This window comes from Triticum aestivum, chromosome 2D, assembly GCF_018294505.1.
Source record: "Triticum aestivum cultivar Chinese Spring chromosome 2D, IWGSC CS RefSeq v2.1, whole genome shotgun sequence".
Lineage (NCBI taxonomy): Eukaryota > Viridiplantae > Streptophyta > Magnoliopsida > Poales > Poaceae > Triticum > Triticum aestivum.
Window position 1 is genome coordinate 542,000,182 of NC_057799.1, and position 21,817 is coordinate 542,021,998.

The 21,817-nt window shown below is 46.5% G+C and overlaps 1 protein-coding gene and 1 pseudogene across 1 annotated transcript; both read right to left on the minus strand.

Moving 5' to 3' along the window:
- Window positions 1-1,501: 1,501 nt before the first annotated feature.
- Window positions 1,502-5,973, minus strand: LOC123054360 (glutamic acid-rich protein). Its single transcript, XM_044478124.1, has 3 exons — window positions 5,423-5,973; window positions 3,081-5,025; window positions 1,502-1,906 (listed from the first exon to the last, which is right to left on the minus strand). Exons 1-2 carry the CDS (start codon window positions 5,809-5,811, stop codon window positions 3,102-3,104), a joined length of 2,313 nt encoding a protein of 770 aa, XP_044334059.1. The 5' UTR covers window positions 5,812-5,973; the 3' UTR covers window positions 1,502-1,906; window positions 3,081-3,101.
- Window positions 5,974-13,374: 7,401 nt separating this feature from the next.
- On the minus strand, window positions 13,375-21,622 carry LOC123054361 (DNA-directed RNA polymerase II subunit RPB1-like; annotated as a pseudogene).
- Between the last annotated feature and the right edge of the window lie 195 nt (window positions 21,623-21,817).

Sequence of the window (21,817 nt, forward strand, 5' to 3'; positions counted from 1 at the left end):
CGAATCATTGTGTTGTCTTCCGTGAGGCCAAATTTCTTCTGTTTACTATAGTTTCCTCGAGTTTAAAGTTGTTTCTTTGCAAAAGAGCTTGTAATGATTCCATTGCCCATGACATCGGCTATTTCTTCGCTGTAGAAGAAAATACTACAGCAACAAGCCAAAATCAGCACCACTCCTGCTCGCCATGGCTCTGAACCCCACAATTCTCAAGAAGATCACCACGCTGGTGCGGGACTTCCTCTGGCATGGGCGCAAAGACGCCAGGCACGGCTGTTGCTTCGTGAGCTGGCCCAAACTCTCCCGCCCGCTCGAGCATGGCGGCCTCGCGGTGCGCGACCTCCACCGTACGGGCATCGCCCTACGCGCCCGCTGGTTATGGTTGCAAGCCACTGATCCGGACCGCCCATGCAGCCACCTTCCGCTCCCGCGTGATGAGGAAACAAGCCACTTCTTTCGCGCGTCCACCACCTGGACCATCGGGGATGGACGGACTTGCCGCTTCTGGATCGACCATTGGATCAATGGGTCTTCGGCCGCCGAGATTGCCCCCGCTCTCGTAGCACTCGTGCCGCGCCGGCGGCGGCGCCCACATCTCTGAGGCCCTACAAAACTCGCTCTGGATTGAGGACATCCATGGTGCCATGGGCGCCGCTGCTGCGATCGAGTACGTCGATTTGTGGTGACGGGTCCAAAGCATTCAACCATCGGCCGAACCGGACAGAATCACTTGGAAATGGACCGACAATGGGATCTACACGGCAAGCTCTGCGTACAAAGCCTTGTTCCATGGATCGACCGCCAGCCCATTCTGGCGTCTCATCTGGCGATTATGGGCGCCTGACAGCGCCAAGTTCTTTCTCTGGCTCGCCTCGATGGATCGCTGCTGGACGGCTGAGCGCCGCGCTCGCCATGGATTGCCTCACGATCCCCTCTGCAAGCTCTGCGGCCAAGAGCTCGAGTCCCTGGACCACCTACTTACCCGGTGCGTCTTCTCCCGGATTACTTGGCACGAAATCCTCTCATGGTGCCGCCTACCAATCCCTACGCCATGCTCCACCGACGCCTTCTTCGACTGGTGGTGCAAGACCAACAACACTGCCCCAGCTTCATCTCGCAAGGGGATCAACTCGCTCGTCGCGCTCACTGCCTGGTCCATTTGGAAGCACCGAAACGCCGCTGTCTTCGATAATGCCCGGCCCTCAAATGATGATCTTGCTCGCACAATCAAAGACGAGGCCCGCTTGTGGGCACGTGACCTAAGATCTATTGTAGCGAGGCTGAGCACCCTCCCCTCTGCTCATGTTGCACTCTCCGGGTCGCCCCCCCCCCCCCCCCCCCCCCCCCCCCCCAATCAATGAAATGATACGCGACAATGCGTATTCACCAAAAAAATCAGCACCACAAGGAAGGGCATTTTCTGCATATTAAAAGAAGCGAGAAAGGAACCCAGCATCATCTTCCGACCAGAAATAGTCACAGTGGGTAACAGATGCCAAACTGATGCATTCAAGCCTTGTCACATCAAGCAATTGTAAAGCGAGCATCAAGGCAAGCTAAGGCCGTGGACAAAGCTTTAGCAAGGTTCATCATCTCCAACAACAAAAAAGCATAGGTTAGATACATCTCCCACATTGTTGCTGGGCAACATGATGCCACCGGTGTAACAATATAACCTCCACATTACATACTCAAGACTGACAAAACAGAGAGGAGAAAGTCCATACAAACATGAGCAAACAAAACTTCCCCGCAGCGGCAAAACAGCGTTGCTGGATGACGACTAGCAGTACACATATGGCCAAAATCTTGCGCTAGGCGACTGAGCCTTCTTCAATGGCGCCAATGTTACTGTCCTTGCTCAACAAGATGTACCAGCGCTGCACTTCGCTTCATAGAAATGAGATGCCTGCAAAGGGGCACCAGAGCATCATTAGAATGAAGAACAATAAACACAAAAGATTGCAGAAAAAAAAAAGAACTGCTATAAGGCTCATCATCCAAGTGAAATAATTTGACAACATGTTTGGTAGTCTTAAGGAAGGGGAATTGGAGTTAGTAGTGGGAGTTGGCCGCGGGGTTTAGACGTGGGAAATAGACGTTAGTCCCATTCCCCTGTTTGGTGATTGAAAGGGATTTCTAGTGATAATTTAATAGGAGAATGTGAATTAAGACATGAAAAAAGAATCTCAGTTAAACATATTTTAGTCTAATTAAACACGGCCCGCAGCTCTGATCGTGTTTAAGCACATGCAGCACAAACTAACACACCATACGATTCTCAGACTTAGTTTTGCACTCACAATCTAGTTTCAAACTCTTGCTCTCTTTCACTTTATCTACAACAATGTGATTCATAATCACACATTGGTTTGTTAACAAGCACACGGAGAGACAAGGAAGCATTGCTACACACATGCAGCCTTTTGGTGGCTAACTGGCTATCAATCTGCAAAAGAAAATGAACAAACAAAGAAAAGAAGGGGAATAGATCTACATCAATCGCACCTGCTGTCACCAATTAGATGGTAAGATTACTAGGACTTCCATGCGTACTATCTATAACCAATGGATTTTCCCGCGTATTAGCAATGATTTTCGCTGGTTTTCCATTGCCTTCTGTTGGGAACGAACAGAGGGGCATTTTCAAAAGAAAAAAGGCCACACAATTCCCTCTCCCTCGTCTCAATTACCTGCCCCTACCAGGGATGAGATCTGTGGGAGTTTCACCCTCAAATTCCCATTCCCCTTCCCTGATGAATTCCCATTTACCTGAACCAATCATGGGACGTTGAATCTCACACCCTGTCACTCCCATTCCCCACGTCCTACTCCCCCAACCAAACGCACTGCGAGAGATTATATAATACTCCCTCCGTCCCAAAATAAGTGTCTCAACTTTGTACTAAGGTTAGTACAAAATTGTACTAAAGTTGAGACACTTATTTTGGGGCAGAGGGAATATATATTAGGACTAAAGGTCAAACCACCTAAAAGACTAGCATTAACACAAACGTAAAAATGTGTGTTTACTCCTTCACAGTGATGCAAACTAACAAGCAATGGTAAAAACTGAGACTTACATTTTAAGATAACTTCTGCATTCAACGATGCCTCCTGTCTCTGTGCTCATCTCTAGAATAGCGCTCTTCATAATCCCTCCTCGAGTGGTTATAAGAGTCATCATATCTAGACCTCTTTGAATCATGGCTATCTGAAAATCTAGCTCTGTGTCGACCGTACTCTTCATGCCTCTTCCGGTCCCTGTTTTCATCATCACTATGTCTGTTTGAATTTGGGTCATACCTATCTGAATCTGTAGTTTTCTGTCGACCATAATCTTCACGCGTCTTTCGGTCCTCCCTATTTTCATCATCGCTGAGTCTGTTTGAATTTGGGTCGTACCTATCTTCTCCAACCTTTCTTTTGCTGTCCCTTTCCACACCATGCCCGCCTTTCCTCCGCTCATGTTCCTTCTCTTTCAGTGTCTCTTCCTCCTTCGCCCTCTGCTTTTGCTTCTCCAGCTCCTTCCTCTCTCCCTCCAGACGTTTTTGCCTCTCCAACTCTTTCCTCTCTTCCTCCAGACGCTTTTGCTTCTCCAACTCTTTCCTCTCTTCCTCCCTCTGTTTTTGTTTCTCCTGCTCCATTCTCTCTTCCTTCCTTCTCCCATCTTGACCCTTTTTCCTTTCCTCTAACTCATTCTTGTAAGAAGCCCTTTTAGCATGGTTCTGACCATTACCATTCTTCAATCCTCTGTCAGATTTCCTGTTCTCACGGCTTTCATCGCTCACATCTGATTCACTGCTGCTGCTGCTGTAAAATGAACTCTCACTTGAGCTAATCACCCTTTTTTTCTCTTCCACAATCTTTTTTACCTTTGTGTCAGGGTGTCTTTGCCATCCATCCGAATCAGAATCAGAATCAGAATCATGCCTCGTGCGCTTATCAACATTTTTACTACTAGTCTTCCCTTCCTTCTCTCTATGTTTTGGTGCTTCCTTATCAACTTTAGAAACATGGACAGAGGATTTTGCAGGCTTCTTCTTTTCACTGGTATACCTCTCTGAGTCAGTCTCTGATTCGGCATACTTTTCCTTCCGAGGGACCTTGCCGTGTGGCTTCTCATCTTCAGAGTCATGGCGAGAAGTCTTCACAGGCCTTTTGTTTTTATATTCATCACTGCTTGGGTCAATCGTCGGTTTATCACGGGAATGATCCTTCCTAGCAACAGCTGCATCAAGGTGTATTTTCCTATCATGAGCAGAACCATCCGAATCAGAATCATGTCTCTTGCGCTTATCAACATTCTTAACCAAACTGGCTTCCTTCTCTTTGCTTTTTGGTGCCTGTTTATCATCTTTAGAACCGTGGTGGGAGGATTTTTTCTTTTTTCGATCATAGTCGCTCTCTGAATCACTGTACGAGACATCACTCTCCGAGTCACTGTACGAATCATCCTTGTACTTGCTTCTTCTGGGCTTCTCATCTTTAGAGTCATGACGAGAGCTCTTCACAGGCCCCTTCTTTCCCTCATCACGATTGCTTTTCGTGTGTTTTGCCTTCTTGCCATGATCACTGTCTGAATCAGCCTCAGAATCATGGCGTGTGCCTTTTCCCTGTTTTGCCTTCTTATGAACAATCTTAGAATCAACATCTCTATCTAAGAAGGATTTCTTTATGTATTTCTTTCCCTTTATCTCATCATGGTCAGACTCAGAATCATCTTCTGAATCATACCCGTGCTTACTCTTCCTCAAACTTCTGCTCTGACTCTTCCTATCACTCCCTTTTTCCTTCTTTCCCTTCTTTGCATGCTTCTTACCATCCTTTGAAGCCTTCCTATCGTTCTGAACATCAACATCCATCTCTTCAGACTCCTTCCCAGGTACAAGCTCCCCAGACTCCGGATCACTGTCTACTTCAGCGTTCTTCTCTCCAACCTCAGCTTCTAGCCCAAGAGCAGCCCTCAGCGTCTCAAGCTGCTTCTCCTTCCGTGCTGCGACATGGTGGCTCTGTGTGCCCGTGAACCTGAGAAGATTTCACATGTCTTGTCAGAAACTATTGACAATCTACCAACAGAACAAACAACTGCACATATGAACTGTAAAATAACAAAACGCTTAACACAAGCAGGAGCAGAGGAACCGGGGGTTTATACTTCACTAGGAACAACAAAAGCTGTAGATAAATTTTCATACTAAATCAAACTTTAAGAACCAATTATGTTTCAATGTGAAATATCCTCGAACACGAGATGAAGAAATCAGATTATAAACTGCACATGGACGTATTTTGCTGGCCTCCTCTCCAACAGTTTCACATAGCAAAAGGATAACTGACAGTTTTCACATAGCAAAAGGATAACTGACAGATACAGAGATACAGTATAAACAGAAAAGGGTATGAGCAATTCTTAGATCCGTACCCTTCGCCCGGACGCGCTGCTGGCCCCCCGCCGCCCGCGCGACCACCCGCCTCCGCGACCACGGCAGCGGCGGCGGCCTCCAGCTCGGCCTCCTTGCGCGCCTCCTCGACGCGCTCCTCGATCTCGCCCTCGGTGTAGCCCTGCTCCTCGAGGGTGTCCCTCAGCTCGACCAGCCGCAGCTCCACCTGCCGCCTCCGGTCGTGCTCCAGGATCTCCTTGTTGGGCGGCCGCATCCCGCCGAGCTTGTGGCGGTCGGGGTCGTGGTCGTAGTTGTGGAGCGGCGCCTTGGCGGCCCCGTCGGTCCGGGGGCGGATGAAGAACTTGTTGGTCTGCACGTACCCATTCGTGCCGGACCCGCGCGCGGTCTGGAGCCCGATGCCGTTGTACATGGCGGCGGTGGAGGCGCCGGCGCCGGCGAGCGGCCTGCGAGACGGCGGGTCGGCGAAACCCTAGGTTTGGAGCGGGTTGGGTTCGTGTGGCTTTTCTGCGGGGCTTGGTTGGGACGCGAGATCCCCAATTCGAAGACGACGGGAGAGGAGGAGGAGGAGGAGGAGGAGTGGGCCTGATTTTACCCCGCGGCGGCTCCTACTGGTTCGAGACGGTTTCGTGGTGCCCACCTGTCGGTGTCTGATTCTGGTAGGCCGTGCACGTGTATGTCCTATAGAGATTTTACCATTTGTGTTTTCGTTTCAAACGAGGTAGTATTTTTGATTGAGATATATATATTTTTCCCGCGAATCTTTCATTGATATATAGGTAGAAAAAGAAAACATGAGTAATGGTGTTACACAGAATTCGTACACAACAGGATGGCGAAAAGGAAACACTAGAATAGTCGTGTAGGGCAGAACTACTCAGTCAATGTCTTCCATATCGAGCGCCAATGCGGATCAGGGATGCATCCGGCGAACGTCATGTCATAGCATGATTTAGCCGTGTAGAGGCTCAGTCCACCGCCATTGAAGGATGTCGGGAGAGTCAGAGAGCTCGATGTGTCAAACCTGGCACCACAAGTCCACGTACTGGACCATCATAGTTGGGCCAAGCGCACCCTGGATGTCCTGGACCAAGGAGCGGAGATGGAGCCCATCACAAACCAGGCGTTTCTCAAAAAAATCGCAAACCAGGCGGGAATTGCGCCGTCGACGGGGCACCGGATCAAAGACGAGGGGAGCGATCTCCTGGCCAGAGGAGGGCTTCGGCGAGAAGGGAGGGTCAGCGGTGGGGCGGCACTCCGGTGGTGAGTTCACCGGCGGGAGCAGCTCCGGTCGTCGAGTGCGCTGCAGCGAGCGTGGGCGGCGATGAACATGCTGCACCCAACATGCTCCATAAAATACACGGCTGAAGTGTATGTGCGGTCTACTGACGAATGGGCCCTTTTGTTAACTTAACGTTCCAACAGACGGTGTAGATATTGGTGCCACGTCAGCCTTTGATAGCGGGCCCAGCCTGTCATATTTCACATCAAACTTGTTTAGTGCTTTCAGCTAACAATTACTCAAAATCGATGTTTTCGGCAAGCTTTTATGAAAACGGTGGTTTTTGGCACTGCATGACGCAATTGTGGTGGTTTTCGGAAATGCCCCACGCTCCGCTGCCTGCGGCTGACGAGATGGATGCTCGACCTGCCGGAGAAGTCGATGAAGACGCTCTGCCTCGCGAGGATCATGGAGCAGAAGCTGATCTCAAGCTACCCGCACCTCGCCAGCCTGACGCTGGAGCAGTGCCCAAGCATAGCCGAGATCATAGTGGCTAGCCCCTACTTGCGAAGCTTCGTCATGATCTGCTGCCACCATGCCACCGACGACGAGCTGTAGACCACCTGCCTTGAGTCACTGCAGTATAAGGGCGGCCTCCCTCCTCGTGGCTCGTCCTCTTCTTCGGCGTCGCCAAGTACTCTGTTATGCCTCTGCTTACGATCTCTGCTTACAATCTCGAATTCCAGAGGAGGTAGCTAGGGTTTCGTTACAATTCTAAGAGGAAGAAGGAAAGTGGGGAATTGCTTCTGCCAATCGACGACCCTTTCCATCTCCACCTGCTTCTGTTTATCTCCCGATGTCGTGTCACCACACTCGGTCCTTCCTGCCCTCCAGGCCAGGTCCAGCAGGCGTGAGCGACGACGGGCCTTGGGCCTCCTTCCTGGGTTGGGCCGTGGCATAACATACTCCCTCGCCCTCTTATATATCTTTATCGATAGAGTACGACAAAGTCAAGGCGATGAGGATCGAAATCTGCAAAAAGCTCTCCAACAAAGTGCCTGATGACATCGCTCCCGTCACGACGCTCATCCACGGCTGCAAGAAGAACCTCAAGTATCTTCATCTTTTCTTGCACCCATCAATGGCCTATTACAACAGCCTCTTCACGAGCCTCCTGCGCTCCCTGGCAGCCTCACACACCTGAGCCTCCAAGGCTGCTTGCTCACCGATCACACTGTCCGGTCCGTCGCCGCTCTGCTTCTAAAGGATAAGAGGGGACCCATCATGCCATGAGGGGAATGCGACTGCTGCTTGGCTTTCCGGGTGGTGGAGAGGATGGAGGAGGGTGTGCCACCGAATGTCGCGGCTCAGGTTGCAAAGGTGGACAGGTTATCCGGTTAGGCCGCTGCGTCTTCCTGCAAAATAGCTCGCGAACCTGCCGCTGGGCTAACCGCGTTATCAGTAGTGAGCTCAAGCTCGGACGCGCCGCTTTGTCCAGTGGGCGCATAACCGCGTCATTGCGTTACCTCACACCTTTTTTTGGGAAAAGGAGGCTTACCCGTAGCCTCTGCATCCGAAAGATGCATGAGACCATATTTTTAAAAAGTGCCAACAAAAAACAAAGTCTGAGATCCAGTACAGCTTGCAAACGGAGAAAAAAAAGGAAAACAAAATAACATCAAAGCCACAACCGGCAGGATAATAGGACCAGATCGCTAAGCACCTATCCTATTATGAGACCGCCATCCAAACCGGTTGAAGATACCCTGTGCTACCATCTCCCACTGGTTGCACCCAGTAACCAAAGGCTCCCTCGAGTCCGTATGAGTGATTAACGACCACGTACGGATCCATGCCATAGCTCCGAAGATAACCTGCAAGAAATTTAAGATGTTTTGTCTGTTAAAGATCATATCGTTCCTGCAGTTCCATATAGCCCAAAGTAACAAGCATATTCCAATCCAAATACGAGCCACGGTAATATGTTCTACTCCAATTAGCCACGTCCCAAATAACACATCAATACTAGCTGGAGGAGTAATGTTAAAGGCTATATGAATGGTTCGCCAAAGTAATTTCACGAGAGGGCAATCTATGAAGAGGTGTTGTATTATTTCGTCTTGATCCCAAAAACAACATCGTGCACTACCTACCCAATGTTGCTTTAGCAGATTATCTTTGGTAAGGATCACTTGCTTGTGAACAAACCACATAAAAAATTTGATACGCAAGGGAACCTTAACTTTACAAATATGTACCGATCTCGGGATTGGACCATAATTAATTAGATCCTTATACATAGATTTGACCGTAAACACTCCGCTGCCAGTTAACTTCCAGTTTAAGGAGTTAGGCTGCTTGGAGAGTTGAACATCCATCAACCTCCGCACTAAGTGTAGCCAAGAACTCCAACGCTCCCCTACTAAAGACCTCCTGATATTTAAGGGCACCGCATGTAATACTGTAGCCACATAATCCTCCTTACGTTGTACAATATTATACAGGGTGGGGTACTGTAAGGCTAGAGGCGTCTCTTCTAACCACGTATCCTCCCAAAATCTTGTTGTCGTCCCATTACCAACAATGAATTTGGCCCTATGGAAGAATGAATCTTTTGTCCTCATGAGTCCCTTCCAAAAATGGCGAATCATTAGGTCTTACGGTAACTTGAGCCAGAGATTTTGAATGTAAATATTTGTTATGTAAAATCTATGCCCACATACAATCAATCTCTACTGATGACCTATATAGCCATTTACTCAGTAGACATTTATTTTTAATCTTTAGGTTCTCAATTCCAAGACCCCCTGATCCTTGGGTCGGCAGATGATATTCCATCTTGCCAATCGATACTTCGCCTTAACGTCATATGATTGCCAGAAAAATCGAGATCGATAGAAATCCAATCTCTTCCGTACCCCTTTTGGTACTTCAAAGAAAGATAACAGGAACATCGGCATACTGGTTAGTACTGAATTGATTAGCACCAGCCGACCTCCATAGGACATAAGCTTATCCTTCCAGCAACTTATTTTTTTTCAAATCGATCTTCGATGCATTTCCATTCTTTATTAGTTAGTTTACGATGATGAATCGAAATGCCTAGATAGCGGATCCCAAATCACATCCGAACAATTGTCGATATGCATCTTGTTCCTCTTTGGCCCTACCAAAGCAAAACAATTCGCTCTTACAAAAGTTAATCTTAAGTCCCGACAATTGTTCAAAGAGACACAACACTAGCTTCATATTTGTAGCCTTTGCAAGATCATGCTCCATGAAGATGATAGTGTCGTCGACATATTGTAAGATGGAGACTCCCCATCGACCAGATGAGGGACGAGTTCACCCACTTGACCGTTCTCCTTTGCACGACCAATAAGCACGGCCAACATATCAGCCACTATGTTGAGTAATACAGGAGACATCCGATCTCCTTGCCTTAAACCCTTATGAGTCTGAAAATAATGCCTGATGTCATCATTCACCTTTACCCCACACTATCTTTTTGACCAAGGAATCCACCTGATTCCTCCATGTTTCATTAAACCCCTTTATGCGCATGGTCTGCTGAAGGAACGACCACTTGACCTTATCACATGCCTTCTCAAAAACCACTTTGAAGATCACCCCATCGAGTTTCTTTGAATGGATTTTATGTAGCCTTTCATGTAAGACAACAACCCCTTCTAGGATATGTCTCCTAGGCATGAAAGCAGTCTGACTCGGTTGCACCACCAAATGGGCGATCCGTGTCAGTCTATTGGTTCCGACTTTTGTGAATATTTTGAAACTCACATTCAAAAGACAAATTGGCCTAAACTGCTCGATTCGAACTGCTTCTTCTTTCTTTGGTAGCAACGTTTATCGTGCCAAAGTTAAGATGAAAGAGTTGCAGGTGACCATAAAAAAAGTCATGAAACATAGACATAAGATCATCCTTTATAATATGTCAACATTTTTTATAGAATTCCGCTGGGAACCCATCTGGTTCCGGTGCTTTATTCGGCTTCATTTGTGATATCGCATCGAAAACCTCTTTCTCCGTGGAAGGTGCAGATAGAATCTCATTTTCATCTGACCGAAGCTGAGGAACATCCCCAACTACAAGCTCATGCAGGGACACCGCATTGTCCACTGGAGGCCCAAAGAGTTGTTTATAATAGTTTGAAATATATAACCTCTTCAAAATTGAACAACCCTACTCGCCCTTCCTCCAACCTGCCGACGCCTACGACGACCTGACGCCCTGCCTCCGCCGCCGACCTGCTTGCCATTCCTGATGATGGGGTCGCTAGTGGCGCCGCCACCATCTCCACATCAGAATTGCCTCATGCCTCCCTCACGTCTCCTCCAAGACGGTGATGATGCATGTTCCTCCGTCGCTCACGTCTCCACCAGCGCCTCCCTCGCACGTTGAAGAGGTTGTTCCTCCGTCGCTTCCCTTCCATTGAAGTTGTTGTTTCGTCGCCGTCCACTTCCGCAAGGCCTGCATCCTCGCTTCTCCTTTCCCCTCCTCCAAGATCTTCTTCCATGTATATATGATCTTCCTTTAGGATGTGGCGGCTCTAGGATTGGTAATGGGCTAATGGCTGACTTCCTGATCTGTTGTCCATTCAAATTTCTAAACAATGCACTAAGATTGCAAAGCATTCAACTTCAACCATTTGTATTGCTCAGAAATGTACTACAGTGTTACCTTTTCCTAGCAATTAAGCAGACATTCATATTAAACTGAAACTGAGTTAAAGATGCTTCTACCGTTCAAGATTCTTCAAAAAGAAAAGATGCCAGTATGCAGTGAAAAAAATTTCATGGGGAGACGATTTGAAACTACATTAGGAACCTGTTTCAATACCATTTATGGAACAGGAAAGAATGTTATTTGATCATGTCTTTTGTATTGTTCTTGACCAACATGTATCATCCATCCATACATCAAGGCTTTTGTCGCAACACAGCAACAACAATGCGCAATTTTCCATCTGCTACATCTCATTATCTTGTTATCCTGAACTGAAGATGTCTTGCTCATGCTGCAGTAGTACTAGCTAGTACAAGTTCTAACCTGGTGATCTCGTGGCATTAATCTGTCCAAGATTGTATGAGGCCTCGCCGTAATAAACTCTCTCTTCTTAGTGCTATTTAACATGCTTTGGTGTTTTTATGAGAAACTTCAACATTTTATTTCTGTCATTCCAGGAACTACTCATGTCGACACAATAATAAGCGATGTTATTTATGGAACACGTGCTGATGCTTATGGTCATTGATTGCAATATTAGGTAAACCTAGTCTTGAAGTACATATGTTCATTTACTCATATCTAGATTTCTGTTTTGTGAGGTTGAAATACAAATGTATTCGATGATCATCCTGATAGAGTAATGATGTCATGTAAGTCTAAAGAATTTCACACACCAAACAGCTCGCCCACTAGTACCTTGGCCTCTTCTGCCACAAATCACAAGCAAGCTGCAGTTTCTAGTGTGAGAGTCTACAATGCTAGTAATCTTTAAAACGTTTTGGTTTTTAGCTAAGATATTTTGTTAGTATGGTGGTACTCCTTCATACACGAACCTGGCATGGAAATGTTTGATTGCAGCCCATGAGAAATGTTTGATTGCATCCCATGAACTGGAGAAAAACATGATTTGATATTGTTAGTATAGTAATCCTGATTTCAGTTTTTGATAGAGTAATGGTGTCATCTTTTGGTTGTTCTCCTTTGACATACTAATGGTTTTGGTTCTCTTTTGGTTGTTCTACTATAGGCATTTTGCAAGGCTTGTAGACAAGTCGATCCTCCTGTTCCTTCTAGCATGATGCACTTTGTTGGAATTCTGAAGATTAATGTGTCATTAGTGCTCCTATGAGTTCTGGAGCAAAGCAACAGCATCAAGAAACCAAGCATCACCCTGGTTCTCCTATGAATTCTGAAGATTAATGTGTCATTGGTACTCATATGTGGTGTTGTCAGCATTGAGGGCATTATGTGAAGATTTTTATTCTGCTATGCCATCTAAACTGTAGTTCAATATTCACTGCATACTTTATTCTGCAATGTTCAGGGACCATGCTGTAATTTCCTTTTTCTTATGGGTCTTTGCTCAAGCTGTACTGAATTTCCAGATTTAATATATAATGCAGCTCCAGCTGATGCTATCTGTTATCTGAATTTTTAGGGACAATGCCGTTATCTGAATTTTCAGGGATCATGCTGTTATCTGAATTTTGCACTGAGCTGATGCAGCTCCAGCTGATGCGGGGTGCGTTTGGAGTCGCATAGGCATTAGTAGCTAGCAATTGTGTACTTGCACAGTTGTGGTAACTGTTTCATATGCTAGCTCGGAGCGGTTGGCCTGGCCTGTGTTTGGAAGGGAGGATTGGGTCAGGGATGCTCTTGAGTTCTTCAGATAGAAAATAGTAACTAGCAAAGGCCCAGATTGGACAAGAAGCAGTGGCTGCCGGTGCGGTGCTGCCCTCTTTGTCAGTTGTTTCTGCTAACGCTGGAAGTGAGGTAGTACCAATTTTTTTTGGCCAGTTACTCATTCCTACAAGAGTAAACTTCTCATTCTCCCTTACCTGAACACGATGTATTCAACAACTGAGATAATGCAGCCGAATGATTCACTGTCTTAGTAAAGCTAGTGACAGAAAATGGCAGTACCTCATTTCGTCGCTTCACTATTAACTCACTTCTTCACTGCATTAATTTCGACGAATAAGAAGGCTAGGCTCCTTTTAAAAATTTCGACGAATAAGAAGGCTGAACTCCTTTTAGAAAGGAAAGCTCCAGTGGACATTAGTTACAAGAAAGCATCATTAAAGACTTGCCTATTCTGAACAGCCCAACAACAGCCGACACTAAGAGACGAGGCACTCATATTACATCGATCGTACATACACTTGTGTCGAGCGGCGTCCCGCATAGGCCCGCCGGAGTGCTGAATCAGCACAAATTAGGCTAACACCTCTAATTTGACACACAAAGCAGGACGGGTTCGGGCGCCGCCTTGCATCCCTACATACACTCTAGTGCTGCTTTTAGCAGGGCAGCGAAAAAGCTAGCAAAGGCCTGCATCAGCCAGCAGCCATTTTCATCGCCAGTGGCTTCAACGAGCAGTCTCGTCATCCATGTCAGTAGTTTGTGGCCTGGTGGATGACGGAGAGTAGCCCGGTACAATGGGGGAGTAGCTTGCGCTGGGCCTGCACGGTACAACTCTCAGAAGAGCTAATGGATGGTCTATGCTTTCATCAAGGCCGGGCAAATGAGATTAACTTGATGCATTACCTGTAGTTGGGGGAAGCTGGGCTGTAATCTAGTCTAGCTCCTCCAGCGGTAGTGTGCGGGCTGCAACACAGGCAATGCGTTAGGAAACCCATGTCTTGATTGTCATAATAACAGCTAGTACGATGGGCTTGGTTATGCAGCATATGATGGTGAGGTGGGCGAGTAAGTCGGTGAGAGTGAGACACGCATGAATAAACAGATGCCAAAGCTATCAACACAAACCCCTAGAAAAAACTATCAACAGAATACCTGTAGTTTGGAGGAGCCTGACTGTACGGGCTCATCATCCTTGCCCTGCTTCGAGAATAAGCATGTGAAGGACTGCACGAGGGCGACGTAGGGCTGTAGCTCGGTGACGTCGGGCTGTAGCTCGGTGACGTCCAGCTATAGCTTGGTGACGTCCGGCTGTAGCTTGGTGACGTAGGGCTGTAGCTCGGTGACGTCTGGCTGTAGCTCGGTGAAGTAGGGCTATAGCTTGGTGACGTAGGGCTGTAGCTCGGTGAAGTAGGGCTGTAGCTCGGTGACGTCCGGCTGTAACCAGGCAACGTAGGGCTGTATGATGAGGGCAATGTAGGACTGTATGATGGTGATGTTGGGCTATAAGATGGCAACGTCCATCTGTATGATGGAGAGGTCGGACTACAGAGTGAAGATGTTGGACTATAAGATGGTGACGTTGGGCTGTATGCAAGAGATGTCCGGCTATAAACTGGCGATGTTGGGCTATATGCAAGATATGTTGGACCATAAACTGTCGATGTTGGGCTATAAACTGGTGATGCTGGAGTATAGGTCAGTGATGTGGGACTATAGATCGGCGATGTTGGCGAGTATGATAGACTGGTCGGACTGTAGGAAGGAGAGCCAGAAGTATAGGATTGGCTGTAGTTTGATTGGACCGGAGAAATTGCCATGCCCCCAACATATGGTGAGAATTGAGAAGCCCGAAAATTTGGACTCAGCACTGGCGATATCATTCCTTCATCATGGTACGGTGTCTCAGAGATGGGTGAATATGCTGAGTTCATGCCACTACCATAGTCCAGACCTTCAACATAGCTCGGGAGCTGAAGCTCAGTGGCCTGCTTCAGCATCTCCTCATTCAGATACAATCCACAGCCTCCTGTACCAATAGGAGCGAGCTGGCCAAGTATAATGTTCTCGGTGACACCTCAGGTAATCAGACTCCGCATACACAGCAGCATCAAGCAAGATATCCACTGTTTCTTCAAAAGAACATCTCATGAGAGGTCCCGTGTCATTGCGATTTATACCGTGCCTAGTAATAGCCATCAGGTGACCTTTGTATGTCATGGTATCACAGAGGATGGCCAGGTGCCTGTAGTTCACGTAGGATCCATCAAAAGATATCACCACCCTCAGCTCATCCAAGAGAGATCTGCGGACAGCCTCGATCCCAAGAACCTCAATCACTTCGATCAGATGGTTACTCGTTGTCCTCGTAGCGTCAACATCCTCATGGCACATCACGGCCAAGAGGTTTACACCTTCTGTATCAAGCATCCACTCTTTGTTCTTTGCTTTCTGAGTGAAACCATCTTTTTCATCGAATTTATTCACCTCCCCCTCTTTGATGAAGACCTTGTTAATATCTGGAACGCCTCCAAGGGCCAACTCAGTTAACATATTACTATCAATCTCCTTGAGGAAGACACCATCATTCTCATGCTGTTTTGGAGCTTCGTCATCATTTTTAATGCGGATACGAAGGATGAGCTTATCTGCGTTATCATCGTTGAATATGCATGACAAGTCGTCATCAAATTCATGTTTGATCTTCTCTGCAATTTCAGCCATGCTCAACCTCTTATCGACCATCATCTCACGGTTCAGTTCGATACGCAGCAGCCAAGGAGACAACTTATCCAGGTTAATATCCTCATCAGGCATTTCATAATATGACTTGACAAATTCCACATCCTCTTCAATGGTGGTTCCTAGAGGATCAGGATCATACCATATCTCGGTGGCATGGATCACGCTACATAGTGTAGTGTACTCCAAGGCACACTGGACATTCTTGGCCAATTCTTTCTTCTTGCTCACCTCAGGCTTTAGGAAAACAGACAGCGATGGGGTCTTTATCTTCTTCGCGACGTTAATGATCTCCGTCAACCGGGGTACGCCAAGAGTGACATTCTTAGCGCTAACACCAGCATAATGGAAAGAATTCAGCGTCATCTGAGTTGCTGGTTCTCCAATGGACTGTGCAGCCACGCATCCAATCATCTCACCAGGAGCTACCAAAGACTGGAGGAATCTCGATTCGATCTCACCGATGACCCATTCAAAAGATTCCCTTGTGAGCCCGTATTCTTTCAAGACCCTCTTGCTAGCAAATGTGCTACGGAGCAGGATATTGAAGAGCAGAGTAGCATTTTTCTGAGCCTCGATGCTCATGGCATCGTCTCCTGGGACAACCTTGAGTCTTTCTTGCAACTTGTCCATTGCTTCCACAATTTCCATCGGGTGCATGTCAGAAGGTCTTCTCAAATCAATCTTGAAAGTCTTTTGAGCATTCCAGATAAGTCGCTTGAGGTTGACAGGCATAGGCCATGTAATGTCGCCAGTTGTGGCAATTTCAGTCCCAAGCTGTAATCTATCAGCTTCTAATTTCTGAAACTCTGCCTCAAACACAATTCTGAATTTATGAATGGTCTTCAAATCATCAGCATATTTAGGCGACATGTAAGTGGGCCTCCAGTTCTCATCATCCAGTTCATAACGAAATGCACTATCAAACTCAGCCTTTTTCATCCCCAGGGAGTCCAATTTCTGCGGTTCAATCCAAACAGCATCCATGCCATCTTCTCCATACAAGAACTGAATGACATCACCCACGGAGTTCCTCACGGTACCATCATATTTCACCATGATGTCCTCCATGGCCTTCACGAGCCTCCGCTGAATATATCCAGTCTCAGAAGTTTTCACAGCAGTATCAATCAAACCTTCTCTACCACCCATAGCATGGAAAAAGAATTCCTGTGGTGTCAGGCCTCGAAGGTAAGAGTTCTCCACGAATCCACGGCTTTCAGGGCTATAGTTGTTTTGCGTGAAGTGGGGCAATGTACGACCAGCAAAACCAAATGGGATCCTCTTGCCCTCAACATTCTGCTGTCCGACGCAAGCAGTCATCTGCGAAATATTAATGAAACTGCCTTTTGAGCCTGCAGTGACCATAGCTTTCAAATTGTTGCTCTCAGGCAAACTCTTCTGAGCACTACTACCAGCATCATCGCGAGCCTTGTTAAGAACCTAGCATGGAAAACGGATATGTCAAAACAGGTCTACCAAAAAACACTGATGATGAAATAACCAAACAATGGCATTTAGTACCTGATTCACTCTATTTTCAAATGATTCCATCATTGTGCGTCCTGGCTCAGGTTCCAACTTCTTGTCATGTGCTTGCTTGATAAGCTCATCCACATCATTCTTAGCTTTTGATATTGTGTCACTAATCTTCTTCATGGTACCTGCATCTGCAATCGTATCCCCGATTCCAATACTGAAACCATGTTGCAGGAGCCAGTAGTTGACCAGCCACTGTGTATGACCCAAGAACTTGCGCGCAGCATCTGGCCCTACCTCTTCCCTGCAAACAGTTAAACCAAAATTATTACTTGCTCTGCCCCATAATGTAAGACATGTTTGGAAGCTTACATATATAGCTTGCAAAAACGTCTTATATTGTGGAACGGAAGGAGTATTTAGCAGTGGAGAACATTGTGTACTAAAAAGAGAAACTGCAGTAGGACTTTTATAACTTACCAAATAACATGAATAAGACCTCCAATTGATGTCCCAAGTGTTTTTTTGCAAAGTATACCAGACAGAAGCTCTCCCTTCTCTATCCGGACCATAGTATCGCTGGGAGTAATAAATCCGCTTTCTTTTTCAGCATCAGCATCATGCCAGGCTGAAAATCTAATTAAATTGATTTCCTTGGGGATAATCAAGTTGAAAACTTGCTTGCCAGTCCAAATCGGCCTTGGTTTATAAATGGAAGGGGCAGGGACCTTCCCATCAAAATCTTCCCACCACATTAAGATGTTCATGAATACATCCTGGGAGAAATTTCACAACACTAATTAAGCTACAAAACTACAGAAACAATACTACTATTGAAGGTGTTGTTTAAGGAGAGTAAGTGTTCACCTTTTCGATGAGAGTATCCCTTTTGGTAATTTTTTTAGAACCAAGAAGTGTGTCCTGGACAATACCCATAACAGGTCTATTCGCTTGAGGTGAGACAATACACTTTGGCACCATCATCAACTCTAAAACCTCAGCTCTGGTTTCAAATGACTGAGGAACATGCATATTCATTTCATCCCCATCAAAATCTGCATTGTATGGCGACGTGACAGACAAGTTGAGGCGGAAAGTTGAGTAGGGCATGATTTTAATGCGGTGCCCCATGATAGACATTTTGTGAAGACTGGGTTGCCGGTTGAGAAGAACAAAATCTCCATCAGTAAGGTGCCTTTCCACCTGACAAGTCAAGCAATCACAGGTGAGCACTTTTGCAATGTCACCATTAGTTAAAACAGTGGATACTGCAACTATGTCTGTTAGTACTAACCTTGTAACCTAGCTCCAAATGCTGATCACTACTTTTCTTGACATAGCAAAGATCCAGCCTCTGGCCATCTTCCCTGATAATGTACTTGGCACCTGTCTTTCCTGGGGGAGGGTGAGGCCCATATTCTACTAGTTTTTTCAACCTGGTATAATCAGATCAGATTCAGACATAACTTATCAAATAACAATGCAAGAACAGTGATTAAATAAGAATGGCAAATAAATTACGCACCTCTCGATGTTATATGGAGTAACAGTTTCTGGGTATGTTAGATTCAATGCAATACTCCATGGCACCCCCAATTCATCAATGTTGATATTCGGGTCTGGTGTGATGACAGTACGGGCTGAAAAATCAACTCGCTTCCCCATCAAGTTTCCTCTAATCCGGCCTTCTTTTCCTTTCAGCCTGCTGCAGATCGACTTAATAGGCCTTCCAGAACGCTGAGTGGTCTGAACATTTTGACAAAAGAGAACCAGGTCACTTGTCCATTGGTGATTAATTATTATGGAAAATGCACTTATAGACTGACTACTCACCCTTGGTTGCCCTGGAAGATCATTGTCGAAGTATGTCGCAATGTGAAACTGCAACAACTGAGCAAACTCTGTTATAATGTGGGCTGAGGCTCCATTTGTCTCTTGCCTCCTCAGATTCTCATTATGCCGAATTATCATTGCTAATTGATGAGTCAAATCATCCTGTAGAAATGGCAAGATAAACCAACAGTGAGTGAAAGGGTGCCATCTGCCATGTGAACCAACCGAGCATTGGATTCATAAAAATTATTTCAGTAGTACTGTGCTAACCTCACTTCTGGAGCAAGTGTCCATCATGACAGATGGTCTCATAGGCGGCGGAGGAATTGGGAGGACTTGTAGTATCATCCAATCAGGACGAGCATATTTAGGGTCCAGGCCCAACAAAAGGCAGTCCCTGTCACTTATATGCTTGAGAACATTAAGAACCTGCCCCAACAAATTTACCATGATGTGGTTAGATAAAAAATTTCTTATAGCCTAGTAGTATTAGCATACTGAATTGAGTAGTAAAGACAATAATGTATAAAATACCCTCTCGGCAGAGAGAATTTGCTTTGGCTCCACTGGTTCAGGGAGTTGGTCTTGATCATCATTCCTCTTGTTTGTTACTTTAAACTCTGCAACCATCTTCATACCATCAATCGTGATGTTTGGCTGCCGAGCACCACAGCCACCTCTTTTCTTCACTGGTTCATTGGTGTGCTGCTGATCCTGGCCCTCGAGATCATCCTCACCCACAGAGCAAACCTTTTTGCTCTTGCAAGCCTCGTTTATTTTTCTTAGTCTTGTTTTGGGGTTCTTGATTCTCAAAGCCTCCATGAACCTGTTATCCATCTGCAAGAGATATCACTGACTGGTAAATAACATATGCCAAGATCAAGGGAGGCACACAAGCATATATAGATGGCCCACCCTATGACAATAGTTAATTAGCAGCTAACTTGCAAGAACAACCTTTTCAGAATTCTTTCACGAGGAAACTGCAAGTTGTTTGTAATAATGCTCCATGGTTCTGATTTATTTTACCAAAGACAATAAGTAGGGGGGCACATCATCAATGCATTCTTCTTTTGTTCTACCAATAGCATGTTGAGTGAACATAAATATAGCTAGTGAATGGTGAGGACTATGATTGTTATGATTTCAGTTTAGCTAATATGCACCAACCAACAATTGAGAGCACATGTACCGGATCAACTTCATCAGCAAGGATCTTGGAGCAGTTGAAGCAGACGCAGCGCATGATGGAGAGCACGGTCTTGATGAAGCCGATGTGGAACATGGGCTTTGCAAGCTCAAGGTGGCCGAAGTGGCCCGGGCACTCGGCCGCCCCAGCCATGCATGTCTCGCAATTTGTCCTGCGGTCAATGGTCCCCAGACGAGGGTCACTCAAACCCCCAGGCTTTGGCTTCCCCTTCTCCCTGGTCTCTGCATGCTCTATCACCGCCACTGACATTTGCCTCTACAAAAAACAAGCAAAGCAACAGAAGAACTGTTAAACTCGATCTAGCGCAAAATTATGATGCATACACATAACCTAGGAACTCCATATGGACCACCCGCCATCAATACAACAGTCAATGTCCATTTAAACCCAATCAATAAATCATACTGTTAAACCCTGCAAAATCCATCTTATTAGATGTACTCTGCAAATGATCTAGCAACTAGCAACCAGACATGTGTAACTTTATTAAAACTTGTATTGAGCTTGGCCCAATCAAGAGCTGGCATACTTACTGTAGCAAAAGCATGTGTAGCACTCGTGATTCACAAAACTGTTCAAATTGTAAAAGCTCAGATCACAACAGGTAATAAGAACATTTATTAGCTTTTGTTAAATATGTCAAACTTTTGATGTGTCCCATATGTTATGTAATACACCGAGCACAACTTGTAACTCAAACCGAACCATGTACTTCACAAGCTACAACAACCAAGCACTAATCAAACAGCAATCATAGAACAGGTTATGTTCCCTCTGTCAGAATTAACCCTTGGAAAGTTAGTTTTGTACTGGCAAGTTACAATGATTCTGCCTCATCTTGTACTTTGTCAGGTCAACCGAGTTAGGCCAGTTAGTTCGCTGCCCAACCAAACTGACACTACCATAAAATCCAACAACCAGTTCGTTCATCCATCCAGAGTTCGACCGGAAACTAGTTCCCTACCCAAACCGACTGCGGATTAAAGCTAACGACCAGTACCGGTGCCCCGATGGCGGTTCGTTCATCCATCCAGCATTCGAGTTCGATCGAAAACTAGCCAGGCCGACCACACAAACCAAACCCGCTCGAGTTGCTACTTCCAACTCCACCCGAAAGCAGAGAGAAGAGAAACCAAACAGAGAAAGGCGGCGGCGGAGGAATACGATTTCGTCGGGGCTGAGGGCGCCGAACCGCACGAGCTGCACCTTCGCCACCTCCGCCGGCGAGTGCGGGAACCGCGCGTCCATTGTCGCCCGCCCCTCGGATTCTGGAAGTCTAGATGGGGACAGGACCGATCTTATCCGATCTCCTCCGCCGGGGAGGGAGAGGGGGCGCGTCCGAGAAAAGAGGAAAGGGGAGGGTGGGGGGCCCTTTTCACCGTGGGAGGGCGGGTGGAGGCGATTCGGGGTACGGATTCGTGACGGGGTGCGAGAGCGAACCGCCTATGCCGTGGGTGCGTGGCGCGTTGGATGCGCAGTGGACGGTGAAGATGAGGGGTCTGGTGTGGGGTGGGTTCGCTTTCCGGTGAAAGCGCAACGGGCGA